Source organism: Euprymna scolopes, chromosome 21, assembly GCF_053919585.1.
Source record: "Euprymna scolopes isolate OS-2025 chromosome 21, ASM5391958v1, whole genome shotgun sequence".
NCBI lineage: Eukaryota > Metazoa > Mollusca > Cephalopoda > Sepiida > Sepiolidae > Euprymna > Euprymna scolopes.
The window spans coordinates 63342366-63361123 of record NC_136502.1 but is presented as its reverse complement, the minus strand read 5'-3'; the positions used below and the strand labels follow the sequence as shown (position 1 = coordinate 63361123).

Here is an 18758-nt window from a genome sequence, read left to right as displayed (position 1 = left end):
GGAGACTGGCGGGAAACAAGCTCAGCATCGGTGCAGACATATGGGTGTCTCGCTTTCATTACTTACTTTACCTCACTATTTATTGTTGTATATGTACATTGTTCATATGTCACTGTCTTTACAATATGTCTCAGGAGCGTTATGTTCTTTTGTATTGCAGGCTGTACCTTGGGTTTAAGTTGAGTAAAGCTTGGTTTGCACAACTAACTTTCCTTACCCTACAACAATTTTTTTTTTCATATTTTTTTAATTGTGCAGATAACATGTCACTACTAAATGTGCACTTTATTTTAGTTTAGTGTTAAGTTAGTACTAAATATTATATATCCTATGTTATTCCCCTTTTAGTTAACACTAATCATATATTAATGTTTGATTCTTATCGATATTTTTTAAAGAACATTTAAAATTATTGCCATTTCTACAGGCTCTTAGAATCTATAAAATGAAATAGCATAACAATCTATATAATAATACACTAAAGCAATTTCATGTTTGTACGTTATCATCTGTTATAGTTATGGTTATATTATGGAATATAAGATCGCCATCGAGCCTATAACAATATATAAACAAAACACAGATACTATCAGCAGGAGCGAAGACACCCAAACACGAGGAGCAGCAACTGATCTGACAACGTCGATACATAAACGACAATGGCGCCGACTTGTGCTTTACTATGATATTCAATCGACTGTTAACGACGCATTAGATTGTCAGAAACTATCCTTCCACTACGATATACAATTCATTATAGCAAAGAATTATCGGGCAAAACACATTGCCCAAGGAAATAGCTAAGAGAGAAAAGGCCAGAAAAAATTCGACAGATGGGATACGAAAATATGTGATAAAATATTTATAAAAGGACTACATGTGACAAACTTAGTTTAAATTCATTCACAAACACCAAGTTTAAATGGAAACAAACAAATGCGAACTCTGGGAAACGAACATTCTCTCATAACAAGGGTAATCGTGACATTGCAACACAACAACAACAAAATGTTTCCTCTGATCACATCACGAACGAACTGCGCGCACAGTATATAACGGTTTGCGTCATCAGCTGACGGGCAACAGTTAGTGGCGGACGTTGTCCGAACCACTCACATGGATTATTTTTCCTTTTGCTAACAACAGCAGCAGCTAGCATGAACGTCTTTGCCTTTTCCTTTTCTAACAGCGGCAGCAACAACTAATTCGATTGTCTTCGCCCTTTCTTTCTCATAGCAGCAGAAGCCGTTTGCTCAACGTTGGCTACAAAAAATCTTAATGACAAAACTTTGTTATTTTCTTCTTCTGGGAAACTTCTTATCAACAAGAGGCAATTCTAATTAATTTCACTCTAACTAATCTTGATATGACCAGGACTTTGTTCTTTTCTTCTTTGTGGAAACCTCTTATCAACAAAGGACTTTTCATCCATTGTGTTTCTTCAGTAAATATTTAATTTAATATTCTGTCTGTCTTTTTGCTACTAAAGTAGTTATTTTGACGGTTGTTATCAGGTATTGTATCTAAATACCTCATAACACTAAATATAACACCTTTTTTAAAAGGCACGATCGACTATTTAAACACTATTTAGCTAACAATTTTGAAAGTAGGAACTTTAAAATGATTTAAAATGAAAGTAGGAATTTTAAAATGATTTAAATAATAATAATAACAAATACATTAAATAAAACGATTAAAACGTTTGTTTTGCTTTAAAAAAATATCCAACTAATACTTTTTATAATAAGAAGAAAGAGTATATTGTTTTAAAACTATAAATTGTTTCAATTTCCAATAAATAAGAAACATAGTTTTCGTTTTAGTTATTTAAAGACTATTTAGCTATGGAATAAGAAAGAGGCAATTTTTGTTTAATATTAAACGTTACATAAATGTCTTAAATCAATACTAAATTATACAGATAAATGAAAGCAGCAAGAATAAGATATTAGATTTATTAGATTTTCATGAATGTAACGGAACTATTTTATAGATTTTACATCCTAGTAACGCCGAGTCTATCTGCTATGAAATTAAATTTTTTAACTCACCGTCAGGACCTGCACAATCCTGTCTGTCGATGGACGTGTTGTGACTGTCGGAAGTGTTTTGTCTCCCATAAACACCTGATCTACTTTCAGCATCATCACTTTTGAACATCTAAAAGAAAGAAAAATGAAAAGAAAAAGTAAAGTTCGTTATCTACAAGTTTCATTACCCGATATTGGCAAAGGTTTTGCTCGGAGCTGTCATCTGCAAAATGAAATGAGTTTTTATTTTTCATCTTTTTTCAAATTGTATTATTTTAAATATAAGCCAACGAAAAAACAAAAACAAAAAAAAAACACTCGTTTCATTTCGCAAATGACAACTCCAGGCAAAACCATTGTAACTATTTCGTGCCGGAACTTGAAGATAACCATAAAGTTTTCGTAAAAATATTTTATCGTCAGTTTTGAAACAAAGAAAAACAAAAAAACTAACACGCATTTCTAGGTGAATGAAAAAAATATATATTATATACTTAGGTGGGGGGGGAGCGCTTTTCCTGCGCGTAAAACAGGCTTAAATATGGTATTTTAATTTGTCCAGATTTCATACATATTGTTATAGAGTCGTGATTTTAAAAGTAAAATAAAAAAATATTTGAGTGCTAGAATCGAAACCGAAAGCAAAACTGTAGCATTCAAAGTTGGTGACGTTACCACATCAACGTGATACGCATGCGAACTGATAAAAAAACTAAAAATAAACAAAGATGAATGTATCAAGTCATCGTATAAGTTTTGTCTGAAGTTTTACCTTTATTTTTAAATTGAGTGAAGCTAAAAAATATTCGGTATATTGTGTAATTTTTTACATATTTATGCTTAGATGCATTTTAACTGATCCCATTTCTTTTACAGAACAATAAAATTTAAATTTGCTTTATCACAACCCTACATACTTGGAAATGCCTAAGAATCATTTGAAGCATATAATGCTTCATGAGTTCAAGAAAGGAAACTCAGCAGCCGAAACGGTTAGAAATATCCACTCAGTTTATTGAAAAGAATGTGCGAATGAAAGAACTTGCAGAAGATGCGAAATTCAAAAGTGAGAGTGGAGATGAAGATCGAACCGGACGTCAAGATGAGTTTGATGATAAAAGCAGCTCTTGAAGAAAATCCTGCTTTATCAGTTGAGGGATTGGTAATAAAACTGAGTTCAAACCATACAACTGTTCATCGTCATCTTCAACAACTTGAAAAAGTTGCTAAACTTGGAAAATGGTGCCTCATGATTGTCTGAAAACTTAAATCTCAAATCCCGAGTCAACATCTGCTCTTCTTTCCATTTTCGCCAACTTGTTTCACCTTTTTTGACTTGTGATCTTTTAATCGAAATGTTACGCGTCATAGACAATAGATTAGTAAATCGGATATAGTTCAGTTACAGCTGAAAAGAGAACTTTATGGGAATAAGATTCTTCTTTCAATATGGTGGGATTGCCAAGGAATAATCCGCTTTGAATTGTTACCACCTACTGCAACAATTAATGTTCAAATCTGCTGTCAGAAATTAGAGCATTTGAACCAAGCTCTGGGAGGGAGGAAGACCTGCTTTAGTGAATCGAAAACTGGTGATGTTCCATCACGACACTGCACGACCCCACACTGCAAGAATCACTTCGCAAAAGATAGAAGAACTTGGTTGGGAAAAAATTCCTCATCCACTCTATTCTCCTGACCTTGTTCCTTCAGACTAGCATTTGTTTCGTAGCTTAAAAATCATTTGGAAAGAACAGCTGTTGAAATGCAGAAAGATGTTGAAACTGATATCTTCAAATCAAAGCCAAAAGGATGTTACAGTGAAGAATTAATAAGCTTGTAAATAGATGGAAGGAACTCCTAGATAATCATGGAATATTGATGATAATTAATCAAATGTAACATTTAGTCACTTCTTTTCTTTTTTTATAAATTCGGACAGAACTTATGGGATGATACAAAACACATAACAATTTTTTCAATTTTTACCCATTTTTTATCCCTTAAACCTATTTTAACCGCTAAAGACCCATAAAAGAACTTATGGGATGATACAAAACACATAACAATTTTTTCAATTTTTACCCATTTTTTATCCCTTAAACCTATTTTAACCGCTAAAGACCCATAAAAGAACTTATGGGATGATACAAAACACATAACAATTTTTTCAATTTTTACCCATTTTTTATCCCTTAAACCTATTTTAACCGCTAAAGACCCATAAAAGAACTTATGGAATGATACAAAACACATAACAATTTTTTCAATTTTTACCCATTTTTTATCCCTTAAACCTATTTTTACCGCTAAAGACCCATAAAAGAACTTATGGAATGATACAAAACACATAACAATTTTTTCAATTTTTACCCATTTTTTATCCCTTAAACCTATTTTAACCGCTAAAGACCCATAAAAGAACTTATGGAATGATACAAAACACATAACAATTTTTTCAATTTTTACCCATTTTTTATCCCTTAAACCTATTTTAACCGCTAAAGACCCATAAAAGAACTTATGGGATGATACAAAACACATAACAATTTTTTCAATTTTTACCCATTTTTTATCCCTTAAACCTATTTTAACCGCTAAAGACCCATAAAAGAACTTATGGGATGATACAAAACACATAACAATTTTTTCAATTTTTACCCATTTTTTATCCCTTAAACCTATTTTAACCGCTAAAGACCCATAAAAGAACTTATGGGATGATACAAAACACATAACAATTTTTTCAATTTTTACCCATTTTTTATCCCTTAAACCTATTTTAACCGCTAAAGACCCATAAAAGAACTTATGGGATGATACAAAACACATAACAATTTTTTCAATTTTTACCCATTTTTTATCCCTTAAACCTATTTTAACCGCTAAAGACCCATAAAAGAACTTATGGGATGATACAAAACACATAACAATTTTTTCAATTTTTACCCATTTTTTATCCCTTAAACCTATTTTAACCGCTAAAGACCCATAAAAGAACTTATGGGATGATACAAAACACATAACAATTTTTTCAATTTTTACCCATTTTTTATCCCTTAAACCTATTTTAACCGCTAAAGACCCATAAAAGAACTTATGGGATGATACAAAACACATAACAATTTTTTCAATTTTTACCCATTTTTTATCCCTTAAACCTATTTTAACCGCTAAAGACCCATAAAAGAACTTATGGGATGATACAAAACACATAACAATTTTTTCAATTTTTACCCATTTTTTATCCCTTAAACCTATTTTAACCGCTAAAGACCCATAAAAGAACTTATGGGATGATACAAAACACATAACAATTTTTTCAATTTTTACCCATTTTTTATCCCTTAAACCTATTTTAACCGCTAAAGACCCATAAAAGAACTTATGGGATGATACAAAACACATAACAATTTTTTCAATTTTTACCCATTTTTTATCCCTTAAACCTATTTTAACCGCTAAAGACCCATAAAAGAACTTATGGGATGATACAAAACACATAACAATTTTTTCAATTTTTACCCATTTTTTATCCCTTAAACCTATTTTAACCGCTAAAGACCCATAAAAGAACTTATGGGATGATACAAAACACATAACAATTTTTTCAATTTTTACCCATTTTTTATCCCTTAAACCTATTTTAACCGCTAAAGACCCATAAAAGAACTTATGGAATGATACAAAACACATAACAATTTTTTCAATTTTTACCCATTTTTTATCCCTTAAACCTATTTTTACCGCTAAAGACCCATAAAAGAACTTATGGAATGATACAAAACACATAACAATTTTTTCAATTTTTACCCATTTTTTATCCCTTAAACCTATTTTAACCGCTAAAGACCCATAAAAGAACTTATGGGATGATACAAAACACATAACAATTTTTTCAATTTTTACCCATTTTTTATCCCTTAAACCTATTTTAACCGCTAAAGACCCATAAAAGAACTTATGGAATGATACAAAACACATAACAATTTTTTCAATTTTTACCCATTTTTTATCCCTTAAACCTATTTTAACCGCTAAAGACCCATAAAAGAACTTATGGGATGATACAAAACACATAACAATTTTTTCAATTTTTACCCATTTTTTATCCCTTAAACCTATTTTAACCGCTAAAGACCCATAAAAGAACTTATGGAATGATACAAAACACATAACAATTTTTTCAATTTTTACCCATTTTTTATCCCTTAAACCTATTTTAACCGCTAAAGACCCATAAAAGAACTTATGGGATGATACAAAACACATAAGAATCTTTTCAATTTTTACCCATTTTTTATCCCTTAAACCTATTTTAACCGCTAAAGACCCATAAAAGAACTTATGGAATGATACAAAACACATAACAATTTTTTCAATTTTTACCCATTTTTTATCCCTTAAACCTATTTTAACCGCTAAAGACCCATAAAAGAACTTATGGAATGATACAAAACACATAACAATTTTTTCAATTTTTACCCATTTTTGATCCCTTAAAACTATTTTAACCGCTAAAGACCCATAAAAGAACTTATAGGATGATACAAAAAACACACAAATTTTTTCAATTTTTACCCATTTTTGATCCCTTTAAACTATTAAAGCCTCTAAAGACCCATAACAGAAATTATGGGATGATACAAAACACATAACAATTTTTTCAATTTTTGCCCATATTTTATCCCTTACAACTATTTTAACCGCTAAAGACCCATAAAAGAACTTATGCGATGATACAAAACACATAACAATTTTTTCAATTTGTTCCCATTTTGTATCCCTTACAACTATATTAACCGCTAAAGACCCATAAAAGAACTTATGCGATGATACAAAACACATAACTATGTTTTCAATTTGTTCCTATTTTGTATCCCTTCAAACTATTTTAACCGCTAAAGACCAATAAAAGAACTTATGGGATGATACAAAACACATAACAATTTTTTCGATTTTTACCCATTTTTGATCCATTAACACTATTTTAACCGCTAAAGACCCATAAAAGAACTTATGGGATGATACAATACACGTAACAATTTGTTCAACTTTTCCCCATTTTTTATCCGTTAACACTATTTTAACCGCTAAAGACCCATAAAAGAACTTATGGGATGATACAAAATACATAACAATTTTTTCAATTTTTACCCATTTTTGATCCCTTAAAACTAGTTTAACCGCTAAAGACCCATAAAAGAACTTATGGGATCGTACGAACCACATAATTTTTTCAATTTGTACCCATTTTTGTATCCCTTAAAATTATTTTAACCGCTAACGACCCATAAAAGAACTTATGGGATGATACAAAACACATAACATTTTTTTCAATTTTTTCCAATTTTGTATCCCTTACAACTATATTAACCGCTAAAGACCAATAAAAGAATTTATGCGATGATACAAAACACATAACAATTTTTTCACTTTTTTCCTATTTTTGATCTCTTAGCACTATTTTAACCGCAAAAGACCCATAAAAGAACTGATGGGATGATACAAAACACATAATTTTTTCAATTTGTATCGATTTTTTATCCCTGAAAACCATTTTAACCGCTAAAGACCAATAAAAGAACTTATGGGATGATACAAAACACATAACAATTTTTTCAATTTTTACCCATTTTTTCCCCTTCTTACTATTTTAACCGCTAAAGACGAATAAAAGAACTTATGGGATGATGCAAAACACACAAAAAGTTTTTCAATTTTTTCCCATTTTTTATCCGTTAACACTATTTTAACCGCTAAAGACCCAAAAACGAACTAATGGAATGATACAAAAAACATAACAATTTTTTAACTTTTCCCCCATTTTTTATCCCGTCAAACTATTTTAATTGCAAAAGACCCATAAAAGAACTTATGGGATGATACAAAACACATAACAATTTTTTCAATTGGTACCCATTTTTGATCCCTTCAAACTATTATAACCGCTAACGACCCATAAAAGAACTTATGGAATGATACAAAACACATAACAATTTTTTCAATTTTTACCCGTTTTAGATCCCTTCAAACTATTTTAACAACTATAGACCCATAAAAGAACTTATGGGATGATACAAAACACATAAGCATTTTTTCAATTTTTACCCATTTTTTATCTCTTCAAACTATTTTAACCGCTAAAGACCCATAAAAAAACTTATGGGATGATAGAAAACACGTAACAATTTTTTCAATTTTTACCAATTGTTTATCCCTTCGAACTATTTAACCGCTAAAGACGCATAAAAAACTTATGCGATGATACAAAACACATAACAATTTTTTCAATTTTTACCCAATTTTTATCCCTTGAAACTATTTTAACCGCTAAAGATCCATAAAACAACTTATGCGATGATACAAAACACATAACAATTTTTTCAATTTTTACCGATTTTGTATCCCTTTCAACAATTTTAACCGCTAAAGCCCCGTAAAAGAACTTATGGGAGGATACAAAAAAAATCACAATTTTTCAATTTTTACCCAATTTTTATCACTTGAAACTATTTTAACCGCTAAAGACCCATAAAAAACTTATGGGATTATACAAAACACATAACAATATTTTCAATTTTTACCCATTTTTTATCCCTTCAAACTATTTTAACCGCTAAAGACCCATAAAACAACTTATGCGATGATACAAAACACATAACAATTTTTTCAATTTTTACCCATTTTGTATCCCTTTCAACTATTTTAACCGCTAAAGACCCGTAAAAGAACTTATGGGATGATACAAAACACATAACAATTTTTTCAATTTTTGCCCATATTTTATACCTCCAAACTATTTTAACCGCTAAAGACCCGTAAAAGAACTTATGCGATGATACAAAACACATAACAATTTTTTCAATTTTTTCCCATTTTGTATCCCTTACAACTATATTAACCGCTAAATACCCATAAAAGAACTTATGGGATGATACAAAACACATAACAATTTTTTCAATTTCTTCCCATTTTTGATCCATTAACACTATTTTAACCGCTAAAGACCCATAAAAGAACTTATAGGATGATACAATACACATAACAATTTGTTCAATTTTTCCACATTTTTTATCACTTGAAACTATTTTAACCGCTAACGACCCATAAAAGAACTTATGGGATGATACAATACACGTAACAATTTTTTCAATTTGTCCCCAGTTTTTTCCCTTAGCACTATTTTAACCGCTAAAGACCCATAAAAGAACAAATGGGATGATACAAAACACATAACAATTTTTTTTAATTTTTACCCGTTTTGTATCCCTTCACACTATTTTAACCGCTAAAGACCCATAAAAGAACTTATGGGATGATACAAAACACATAACAATTGTTCAATGTTTACCTATTGTTGATCCCTTAAACCTATTTTAACCGCTAAAGACCCATAAAAGAACTTATGGAATGATACAAAACACATAAGAATCTTTTCAATTTTTACCCATTTTTTATCCCTTAAACCTATTTTAACCGCTAAAGACCCATAAAAGAACTTATGGAATGATACAAAACACATAAGAATCTTTTCAATTTTTACCCATTTTTTATCCCTTAAACCTATTTTAACCGCTAAAGACCCATAAAAGAACTTATGGGATGATACAAAACACATAACAATTTTTTCAATTTGTTCCCATTTTTTATCCCTTAAAACTATTTTAACCGCTAAAGACCCATAAAAGAACTTATGGGATGATACAAAACACGTAACAATTTTTTCAATTTTTACCCATTTTGTATCCCTTTCAACTATTTTAACCGCTAAAGACCCATAAAAGAACTTATGGGATGATACAAAACACATAACAATGTTTTCAATTTTTACCCATTTTTTCCCCTTCAAACTATATATACAGCTAAAGACCCATAAAAAACTTATGCGATGATACAAAACACAAAACAATTTTTTCAATTTGTTCCCATTTTGTATACCTTTCAACTATTTTAACCGCTAAAGACCCATGAAAGAACTTATGCGATGATACAAAACACAAAACAATTTTTTTAATTTGTTCCCATTTTTTATCCCTTACAACTATATTAACCGCTAAAGACCCATAAAAGAACTTATGGGATGATACAAAACACATAACAATTTTTTCAATTTGTTCCCATTTTTTATTCCTTCAAACTATTTTAACCGCTAAAGACCCATAAAAGAACTTATGGGATGATACAAAACACATAACAATTTGTTCAATTTTTACCCATTTTTGATCCCTTCAAAGTAGTTTAACCGCTAAAGACCCATAAAAGAAAGGTCTGTAAGGAATAACATCATTTGAGGCCCCTAGCTCTGTGACTTTTAGTTTCGGGGGAGTTAGAATTTTAAAATATGGAGACAGACATATAGCGTTTTATTTATATATATATATTAGTAGCCTTGCAAGGCCACATGGGAGACAATCAAGCAAAAAAATCTCAACCAAAATTCATCCCAAAGCAGCAAAACTATATAAATGTATGCAAATTAGGGCATATTTTATTCGTTGGAAAATATAGGTTCTTTTTAACCAATTGTCATAAAAGTTTAACCGTAGAATAGTATTGCAATCTTCAAAATGTCTGCAAATTTTCATGCAGTTTTGGCCCATAGAACAAAAGATATGACCATTACAATATTCAATTTGGTTATTATTATAGATATATCGATATATAGATATACTACTTTTGGGGGGCAATTTCATAAGTTCGAAATCTTGAACAGAATTTATCAAATGAAGGCTCGTTGGGAAGTTATTGGTCTTAATGGTGCAGTGAGCTATGTGATATTTGCCCTTAAGGTCGCGCATTACTTTTTCAAGGGGTGGGGGATCCTTTTTCTACATTAATTTAAGGTAAAATGAGTATTCACTTTATGGCCACCTTGGTTATAAAGTGGATGTTGATTTTACGTTAAATTAATGTAGAAAAGTGATCCCACACTTTATAATTTTTCAGATCTTGGAAACTACTCGTTTCCTGGGATTCTTACTGTTATTTCATTTTCAGCGCCCTCGAAAACCTGTAAAAGTGGTCATTTTAAAGGATTTTTCGTGGGTGAAAAGATACTGTACATTTACCAATGTTTCAATCATAGTCATTTGTTTTCTTAGTTTTGCATAAGAATTACAAAATATCTGATATTTTCCCAAAAAAACTCTGGCCTTGATGAAAGGGAGACAAAAACTTGCTGCTATGGTTTCAAATGATCTGAAATAACAGCAAGATGAGAGTTAATTCCAAATAGTTCTCATATTTTATATCTTCCCTCTGTGGTTTTTATACATAAAGTAAATTTCACAGTGTATAAGGATTATTTGATACTGGAGATATTCATAATCGAACCCTATTTCCAAAAGAGGGGAGATATAAAATACGAGAAATATTTGGAATCAATTTGCTTCTCGGATAACAGCAAGTTTTTGTCTACCCTCCATCAAGGCTAGAGGTTTGGGGCAAACATTATATATATATATATATATATATATGAGAAATCTGCTTACCAAATTGCCTTTTACTTAATCGGAGGTCCGTTCCAATATGGTGGACAGATTCCTTTACTGGGACATCTCCAAATAAAAAGGGAGCTGATCCTCTTAAGCATTTTGTTACAGAAAAGGAAAAATGTTGTAAATTATGCAATAAATCTGCTCACAATGTTAACGGTATTCTAGTCATTGTGCGCAAAAAGCTACAATTGGAACTACGTCTCATAATTACAAAGTTGTTTAAACGTTGCCTTAAGGAGAAATTCTTCCGTGGAAAACTTCATCCGTCTTCATCTGTAATTAAAAATTCCAGAGTTCAGTCATCTCCCTCTCAGTACAGAACAATCAGTCTTTTGTGATTCATGATTAAGGTATTGGAATCTATGATAAACTGAGAAGTGTTCAACTACCTCAGTAAAAAAATAACTTGCTCAATGACATGCAATATGGTTTTCAGTTCTGCGAGATCTGCAGCTAATGTACTAACTGTTATATCACATAGGATTAGCGAATCTCCCGACGGGGGCTATTTTTCTATAGTGCTATTTTGGATCAATTTCATTCAAGTGATAACCTTTCTAGCAATTTCATTCTAGTGATAAACCTCTAGCAATTTCATTCTAGTGATAACATTTCTAGCAATTTCATTCTAGTGATAACATTTCTAGCAATTTCATTCTAGTGATAACATTTCTATCAATTTAATTCTAGCGATAACCTTTATAGCAATTTAATTCTAGTGATTACCTTTCTAGAAATTTCATTCTAGTCATAACCTTTCTAGCAATTTCATTCTAGTGATAAACTTCTAGCAATTTTATTCTAGTGATAACATTTCTAGCAATTTAATTCTAGTGATAACTTTCAAGCAATTTCATTCTAATGATAACTTTCAAGCAATTTCATTCTAATGATAACCTTTCTAGCAATTTCATTCCAGTGATAACATTTCCAGCAATTTCATTATAGTGATAACATTTCTAGCAATTTAATTCTAGTGATAACTTTCAAGCAATTTCATTCTAATGATAACCTTTCTAGCAATTTAATTCTAGTGATAACATTTCTTATGCCTATAGTAAGTTAGAAATGTTCATAAAACTATTTCTTATGCATTTAGTATGTAAAAAAATGTTCATAAAAATATATCTTATGCATTTTGTATGTTAAACATTTGTTATATATTTAGTGTGTTAACAATTTGTTCTGTATCAAGTATGTTGAAATATTCATAAATACATTTCTTAAGTATTTAATATCTTAAAAATGTTCATAAAACATTTTTTATGCATTTAATATGCTAAAAATGTTCATAAAGACAACTTTTTATGTATTTAGTATGTTAAAAATTTTCATAAAAACATTTCTTAAGCATTAAGTATGTAAAAAATATTTATAAACACATTTCTCATGCATTTTGTATGTTAAAATGTTCATAAAAGCATTTCTCATGCATTTAGTATGTTAAAAAGTTGTTATGTATTTAGTATGTAAAAATGTTCATAAATACATTTCTTAAGCATTTAGTATGTTAAAAATGTTCATAAAATATTTCTTATGAATTTAGTATGTTTAAAATGTCCATAAAAATATTTCTTAGGCATTTAACATGTTACAAATGTTCAAACTTTTCCTAAAAATTTAGTATGTAAAAATGTTGATAAAATATTTCTTATGCATTAGTTAAAAACATTTGTTATGTATTTAGTATGTTAAAAATATTCATAAAAAAATTCTTATGCATTTAGTATGTTAAAAATTTGTTATGTACTTAGTATGTTAAAAATATTCATAAACACATTTCTCATGCATTTAATATGTTAATACCTTGTTATGTATTTAGTATGATTAAAATATTCATAAATACACTTCTTGCGCAGGTAGTATGTAAAAATATTCATAAAAAGATTTCTTATAAATTTAGTATGTTTTAAATGTTCATAAAAACATTTCTCATACATATAGTACGTTAAAATTTGTTATATGTTTAATATGTACAAATCTTCATAAAAAATTTTCTTGTGTCTTTAGTATGTTAAAAATGTTCATAAAACATTTCTTAAGCATTAAGTAGGTTTAAAAGTTGTTATGTATTTAGTATGTCAAAAATATTCATAAAAACATTTCTCATGCATTTAGTATGTAATAAATGTTCATAACACATTTCCTATGCATTACATATTTTAAGTGTTCAAAACAATTTCTCATGCATTTAGTATGTTTAAAATTGTAATGCATTTTGTATGCTAAAAATATTTATAAAAACAATTCTTCTGCATTTAGTATGTTAAAAATTGTTATGCATTTAGTATGTTAAAAATTGTTATGCATTTAGTATGTTAAAAATGTTAATAAAAAAAATTCTTCTGCATTTAGTATGTTAAAAATGTTCATAAAACATTTTTAAGCATTTATTTTTTTAAAAATGTAAATAAAAAATTTCTTAAGCATTAAGTATGTTAAAAACGTTTGTACAAAATTTATCATGCATTTGTATGTTAAAAATATTCATAAAAACATTTTTGATGCAGTTAGTATGTTACAATGTTTGTTATGTATTTAGTATGGTAAAAACGTTCATAAAAACATTTCTCATGCATTTAGTATGTAAATAATTTATGTATTGAGTATGTTAAAGATGTTCAATAAAGTCTTCTCATGCATTAAGTATGTTAAAAAATGTGTTATGTATTTATAATGTTGAAAATGTTCATAAATACATTTTTAAGGAGGCAGTATGTTAACAATGTTCATAAAATATTTCTTATGACTTTAGTATGTTAAAAATGTTCATAGAAATATTTATTATGCATTTACTATGTAAAACATGTTAATAAAAACATCTGTTATGCATTTAGTACGTTACAAATGATCATAAAACACTTCTTATGCATTTAGTATGTTAAAAACGTTCATAAAAATATATGATTTAAGTATGTTAAAACTTTGTTATGAATTTAGTATGTTAAAAATGTTCATAAACACATTTCTTTATGCATTTAGTGAGTTAAAAATCTTGATAAAAACATTTCTTAAGCATTTTGTATGTTACAATTGTTCATGAAAACATTTCTTATGCATTTTATATGTTAAAAATGTTCATAAAAATATTTCTCATACATTTAGTATGTATAAAATTTGTTATGTATTTGGTATCTTAAAAATATTTATAAAAACACTTCTGATGCTTTTAGTATGTTAAAAATTTGTGATGTATCCCGTCTGTATTAAATATTCATAAATACATTTCTTCAGAATGTAGTATAATAAAAATGTTCATAAAAACATTTCTGATGTATTTAGTCGTCATAAATCTTCATAAAAATATGTCTTATGCATTTAGTATGTTAAAAATGTTCATAAAAGCATTTCGCATGCATTTAGTATGTTAAAAAGTTTTTATGTATTTAGTATGTTCATAAAAAAATTCCTATCCATTTAATATGTTAAAAAAGTTCATAACAAATTTCTTAATAATTTAGTATGTTTAAAATTCTAATAAAAACACTTCTTAGGCATTTAGTATGCTACAAATGTTCATTAAAACTTTTCTTAAGAATTTAGTATGTTAAAAACGTTGATAAAAACATGTCTTATGCATTTAGTATGTTAAAAATGTTCATAAAAACATTTGTTATACATTTAGTATGTTAAAGATCTGTTATGTATTTAGTATGTAAAAAATGTTCATAAAAAATTTCTTATGCATTTAGTATGTTAAAACTATTCATAAAGATATTTCTTATGTAATTAGTATGTTAAAAATGTTCAAAATATTTCTTATGCATTTAGTATGTTAAAAATGTGTTATGTATTTTGTAAGTTAAAAATATTCATAAAAACATTTCTTATCTATTTAGTATGTTACAAATGTTCGTAAAAACATTTCCTATGTATTTAGTATGTTAAAAATGTTCATAAATACATTCATTGTGCATTTAATATGTAAAAATATTCATAAAAATATTTCTTATGCATTTAGTATGTTTTAAATTTTCATAAAAGCATTTCTCATGCATATAGTACGTTAAAAGTTTGTTATATGTTTAGTGTGTTGAAAATGTTCATAAAAACATTTCTCATGTGTGTAGTATGTTAAAAATGTTCATAAAACATTTCTTATGCATTTAGTATGTAACAAATGTTCATAAAAACATTTCTCATGCATTTAGTATGCTTAAAAGTTGGTGTGTATATAGTATGTTAAAAATATTCATAAAAAATTTCTCATGCATTTAGTCTGTATAAAATGTTCCTAAAAACATTTCTTAAGAATTTCGTATGTTAAAAATGTTCATACAAATATTTCTTATGTAGTACGTATGTTAAAAGTGTTCATAAAAACATTTCTCATGCATTTAGTATGTTAAAAAGTTGTTATGCATTTAGTATGTAAAAATGTTCTTAAAAACATTTCTTTTGCATTTATTACATTAAAAATGTCCATAAAAACATGTCCTATGCATTTAGTATGTTGAAAATGTTAAAACATTTCTTAAGCATTTAGTATGTTCAAAATTTTCATACAGACATTTCTTATGTATTTAATGTGTTAAAACTGTTCATAAACACATTTGCTATGCATTTAGTATGTTAAAAAGGTTCATAAAAACATTTCTTAAGCATATAGTATAGTGAAAATATTCATAAAAACATTTCTGATGCATTTAGATGTTAATTTGTCCCTAAAAACATTGCTTATGCATTTAGTATGCTATAAACTTGTTACGTATTTAGTGTAATAAAAATGTTTGTAAAAACATTTCTAATATGTTAAAAATGTTCATAAAATAATTTCTCATGCCTTTAGTATGTTAAAGTTTTCATAAAAACATTTCTGATGCATTTAGTGTGTTAAAACGTTCATAAAAACATATCTTAGGCATTTAGTACGTTTAAAATGTTTTTATGTATTTACTATGGTTAAAACGTTCATAAATAAATTTCTTATGCATCTAGTACTTTAAAAATGTATATAACAACATTTGTCATGCATTAATGTGTTAAAAGTTTTCATGGACACATTTCGTAAGCTTTAGTATATTAAAAACGTTCATAAAAACATTACTTATAGATTTAGTATGTTAAAAATCTCCATAAAAACCTTTCTTATACATTTAGTATGTTAAAATGTTCTTAAAAACATTTCCTATGTATTTAGTATGTTATAAATGTTCATAAAAAAATGTCTTAAGCCTTTAGTATAGTGAAAATGTAAATAAAAACATTTCTTAAGCCTTTAGTATACTGAAAATGTAAATAAAAACATTTCTTAAGCCTTTAGTATAGTGAAAATGTAAATAAAAACATTTCTCATGCATTTAGTATGTTAAATATGTTCATATATATATTTCTTAAGTATTTAGTATGTTAAAAATGTTCATAAAAGCATTGTTTATGCATATAGTATGATAAAAAATGGTCATAATACAATTTCTTATGTATTTAGTATATTAGAAATGTTCATAAAAACATTTCTGATGCATTTAGTATGTTAGTAATTTTTGTGTATTTAGTATGTTAAAATTTTGTTACATATTTAGTATGTTAAAAATGTTCATAAAAAATTTCTTATATTAAAAATGTTCATAAATACATTTCTTATGCATTTAGCATGTTCAATTTTTTTTATATATGTAGTATGTTAAAAATGTTCATAAAAACATTTCTCAAGCATTTAGTATGTTAAATATTGTCATAAAAACATTTCTTATGAATTTAGTATATAAAAAGTGTTAATAAATACATTTCTTATACATTTAGTATGTTAAAATTTTGTCACGTATTTTGTTTGTCAACAATGTACCAAAAACATTTCTTATGCATTTAGTATGTTACAAATATTCATAAAAATATTTCTTATGCATTTAGTATGCTAAACATTTGATATGTATTTAGTATATTAAAATATATATATAAAAACATTTTTATGACTTTTAGTATGTTATAAATGTTCATAAAAATTTTCTGATGCATGTAGTATGTTAAAATTTTGTTATGTATTTTGTATGTCAAGAATGTTCATAAAACATTTCTCATGCATGTAGTATGTTAAAAATTTGTTATATATCTAGTATGTTAAAAATGTTCATAAAAACATTTCTTGTGCATTTATTACGTTTAAAATGTTCATAAAGACATCGCCTATGCATTTAGCACGTTAAAAATATTGATAAAAACATTCTTAAAAATTTGGTATGTTGAAAATGTTCATAAAAATATTTCTCATGTATTGGTGTGTTACATATGCTCATAAACACGTTTGCTCTGCATTTAGTAAATTAAAAATTTTCATAAATACATTTCTTAAGCATTTAGTAAATTAAAAATGTTCATAAATACATTTCTTAAGCATTTAGTAAATTTAAAATGTTCATAAATACATTTATTAAGCATTTAGTGAATTAAAAATGTTCATAAATACATTTCTTAAGCATTTAGTGAATTAAAAATGTTCATAAATACATTTCTTAAGCATTTAGTGAATTAAAAATGTTCATAAATACATTTCTTAAGCATTTAGTGAATTAAAAATGTTCATAAATACATTTCTTAAGCATTTAGTAAATTAAAAATGTTCATAAATACATTTCTTAAGCATTTAGTAAATTAAAAATGTTCATAAATACATTTCTTAAGCATTTAAAAATTAAAAATGTTCATAAAAACATTTCTTAAGCATTTAGTAAATTAAAAATGTTCATAAATACATTTCTTAAGCATTTAAAAATTAAAAATGTTCATAAATACATTTCTTAAGCATTTAGTAAATTAAAAATGTTCATAAATACATTTCTTAAGCATTTAGTAAATTTAAAATGTTCATAAATACATTTCTTAAGCATTTAGTAAATTTAAAATGTTCATAAATACATTTCTTAAGCATTTAGTAAATTAAAAATGTTCATAAATACATTTCTTAAGCATTTAGTAAATTAAAAATGTTCATAAATACATTTCTTAAGCATTTAAAAATTAAAAATGTTCATAAATACATTTCTTAAGCATTTAGTAAATTAAAAATGTTCATAAATACATTTCTTAAGCATTTAGTAAATTAAAAATGTTCATAAATACATTTCTTAAGCATTTAAAAATTAAAAATGTTCATAAAAACATTTCTTAAGCATTTAGTAAATTAAAAATGTTCATAAATACATTTCTTAAGCATTTAAAAATTAAAAATGTTCATAAATACATTTCTTAAGCATTTAGTAAATTAAAAATGTTCATAAAAACATTTCTT

General features: G+C 27.2%; 1 protein-coding gene across 1 annotated transcript in view; it reads right to left on the bottom strand.

Annotated features, from left to right (window-relative positions):
• LOC145242417 (uncharacterized) overlaps positions 1–18758 on the bottom strand; it is a 450806-nt gene that overhangs the window by 339669 nt on the left and 92379 nt on the right. Inside the window, exon 2 of the mRNA XM_080105454.1 lies at positions 2055–2163. Within this exon, the coding sequence (XP_079961580.1) occupies positions 2055–2163 (109 nt within the window). The remainder of the gene's footprint in view (positions 1–2054; positions 2164–18758) is intronic.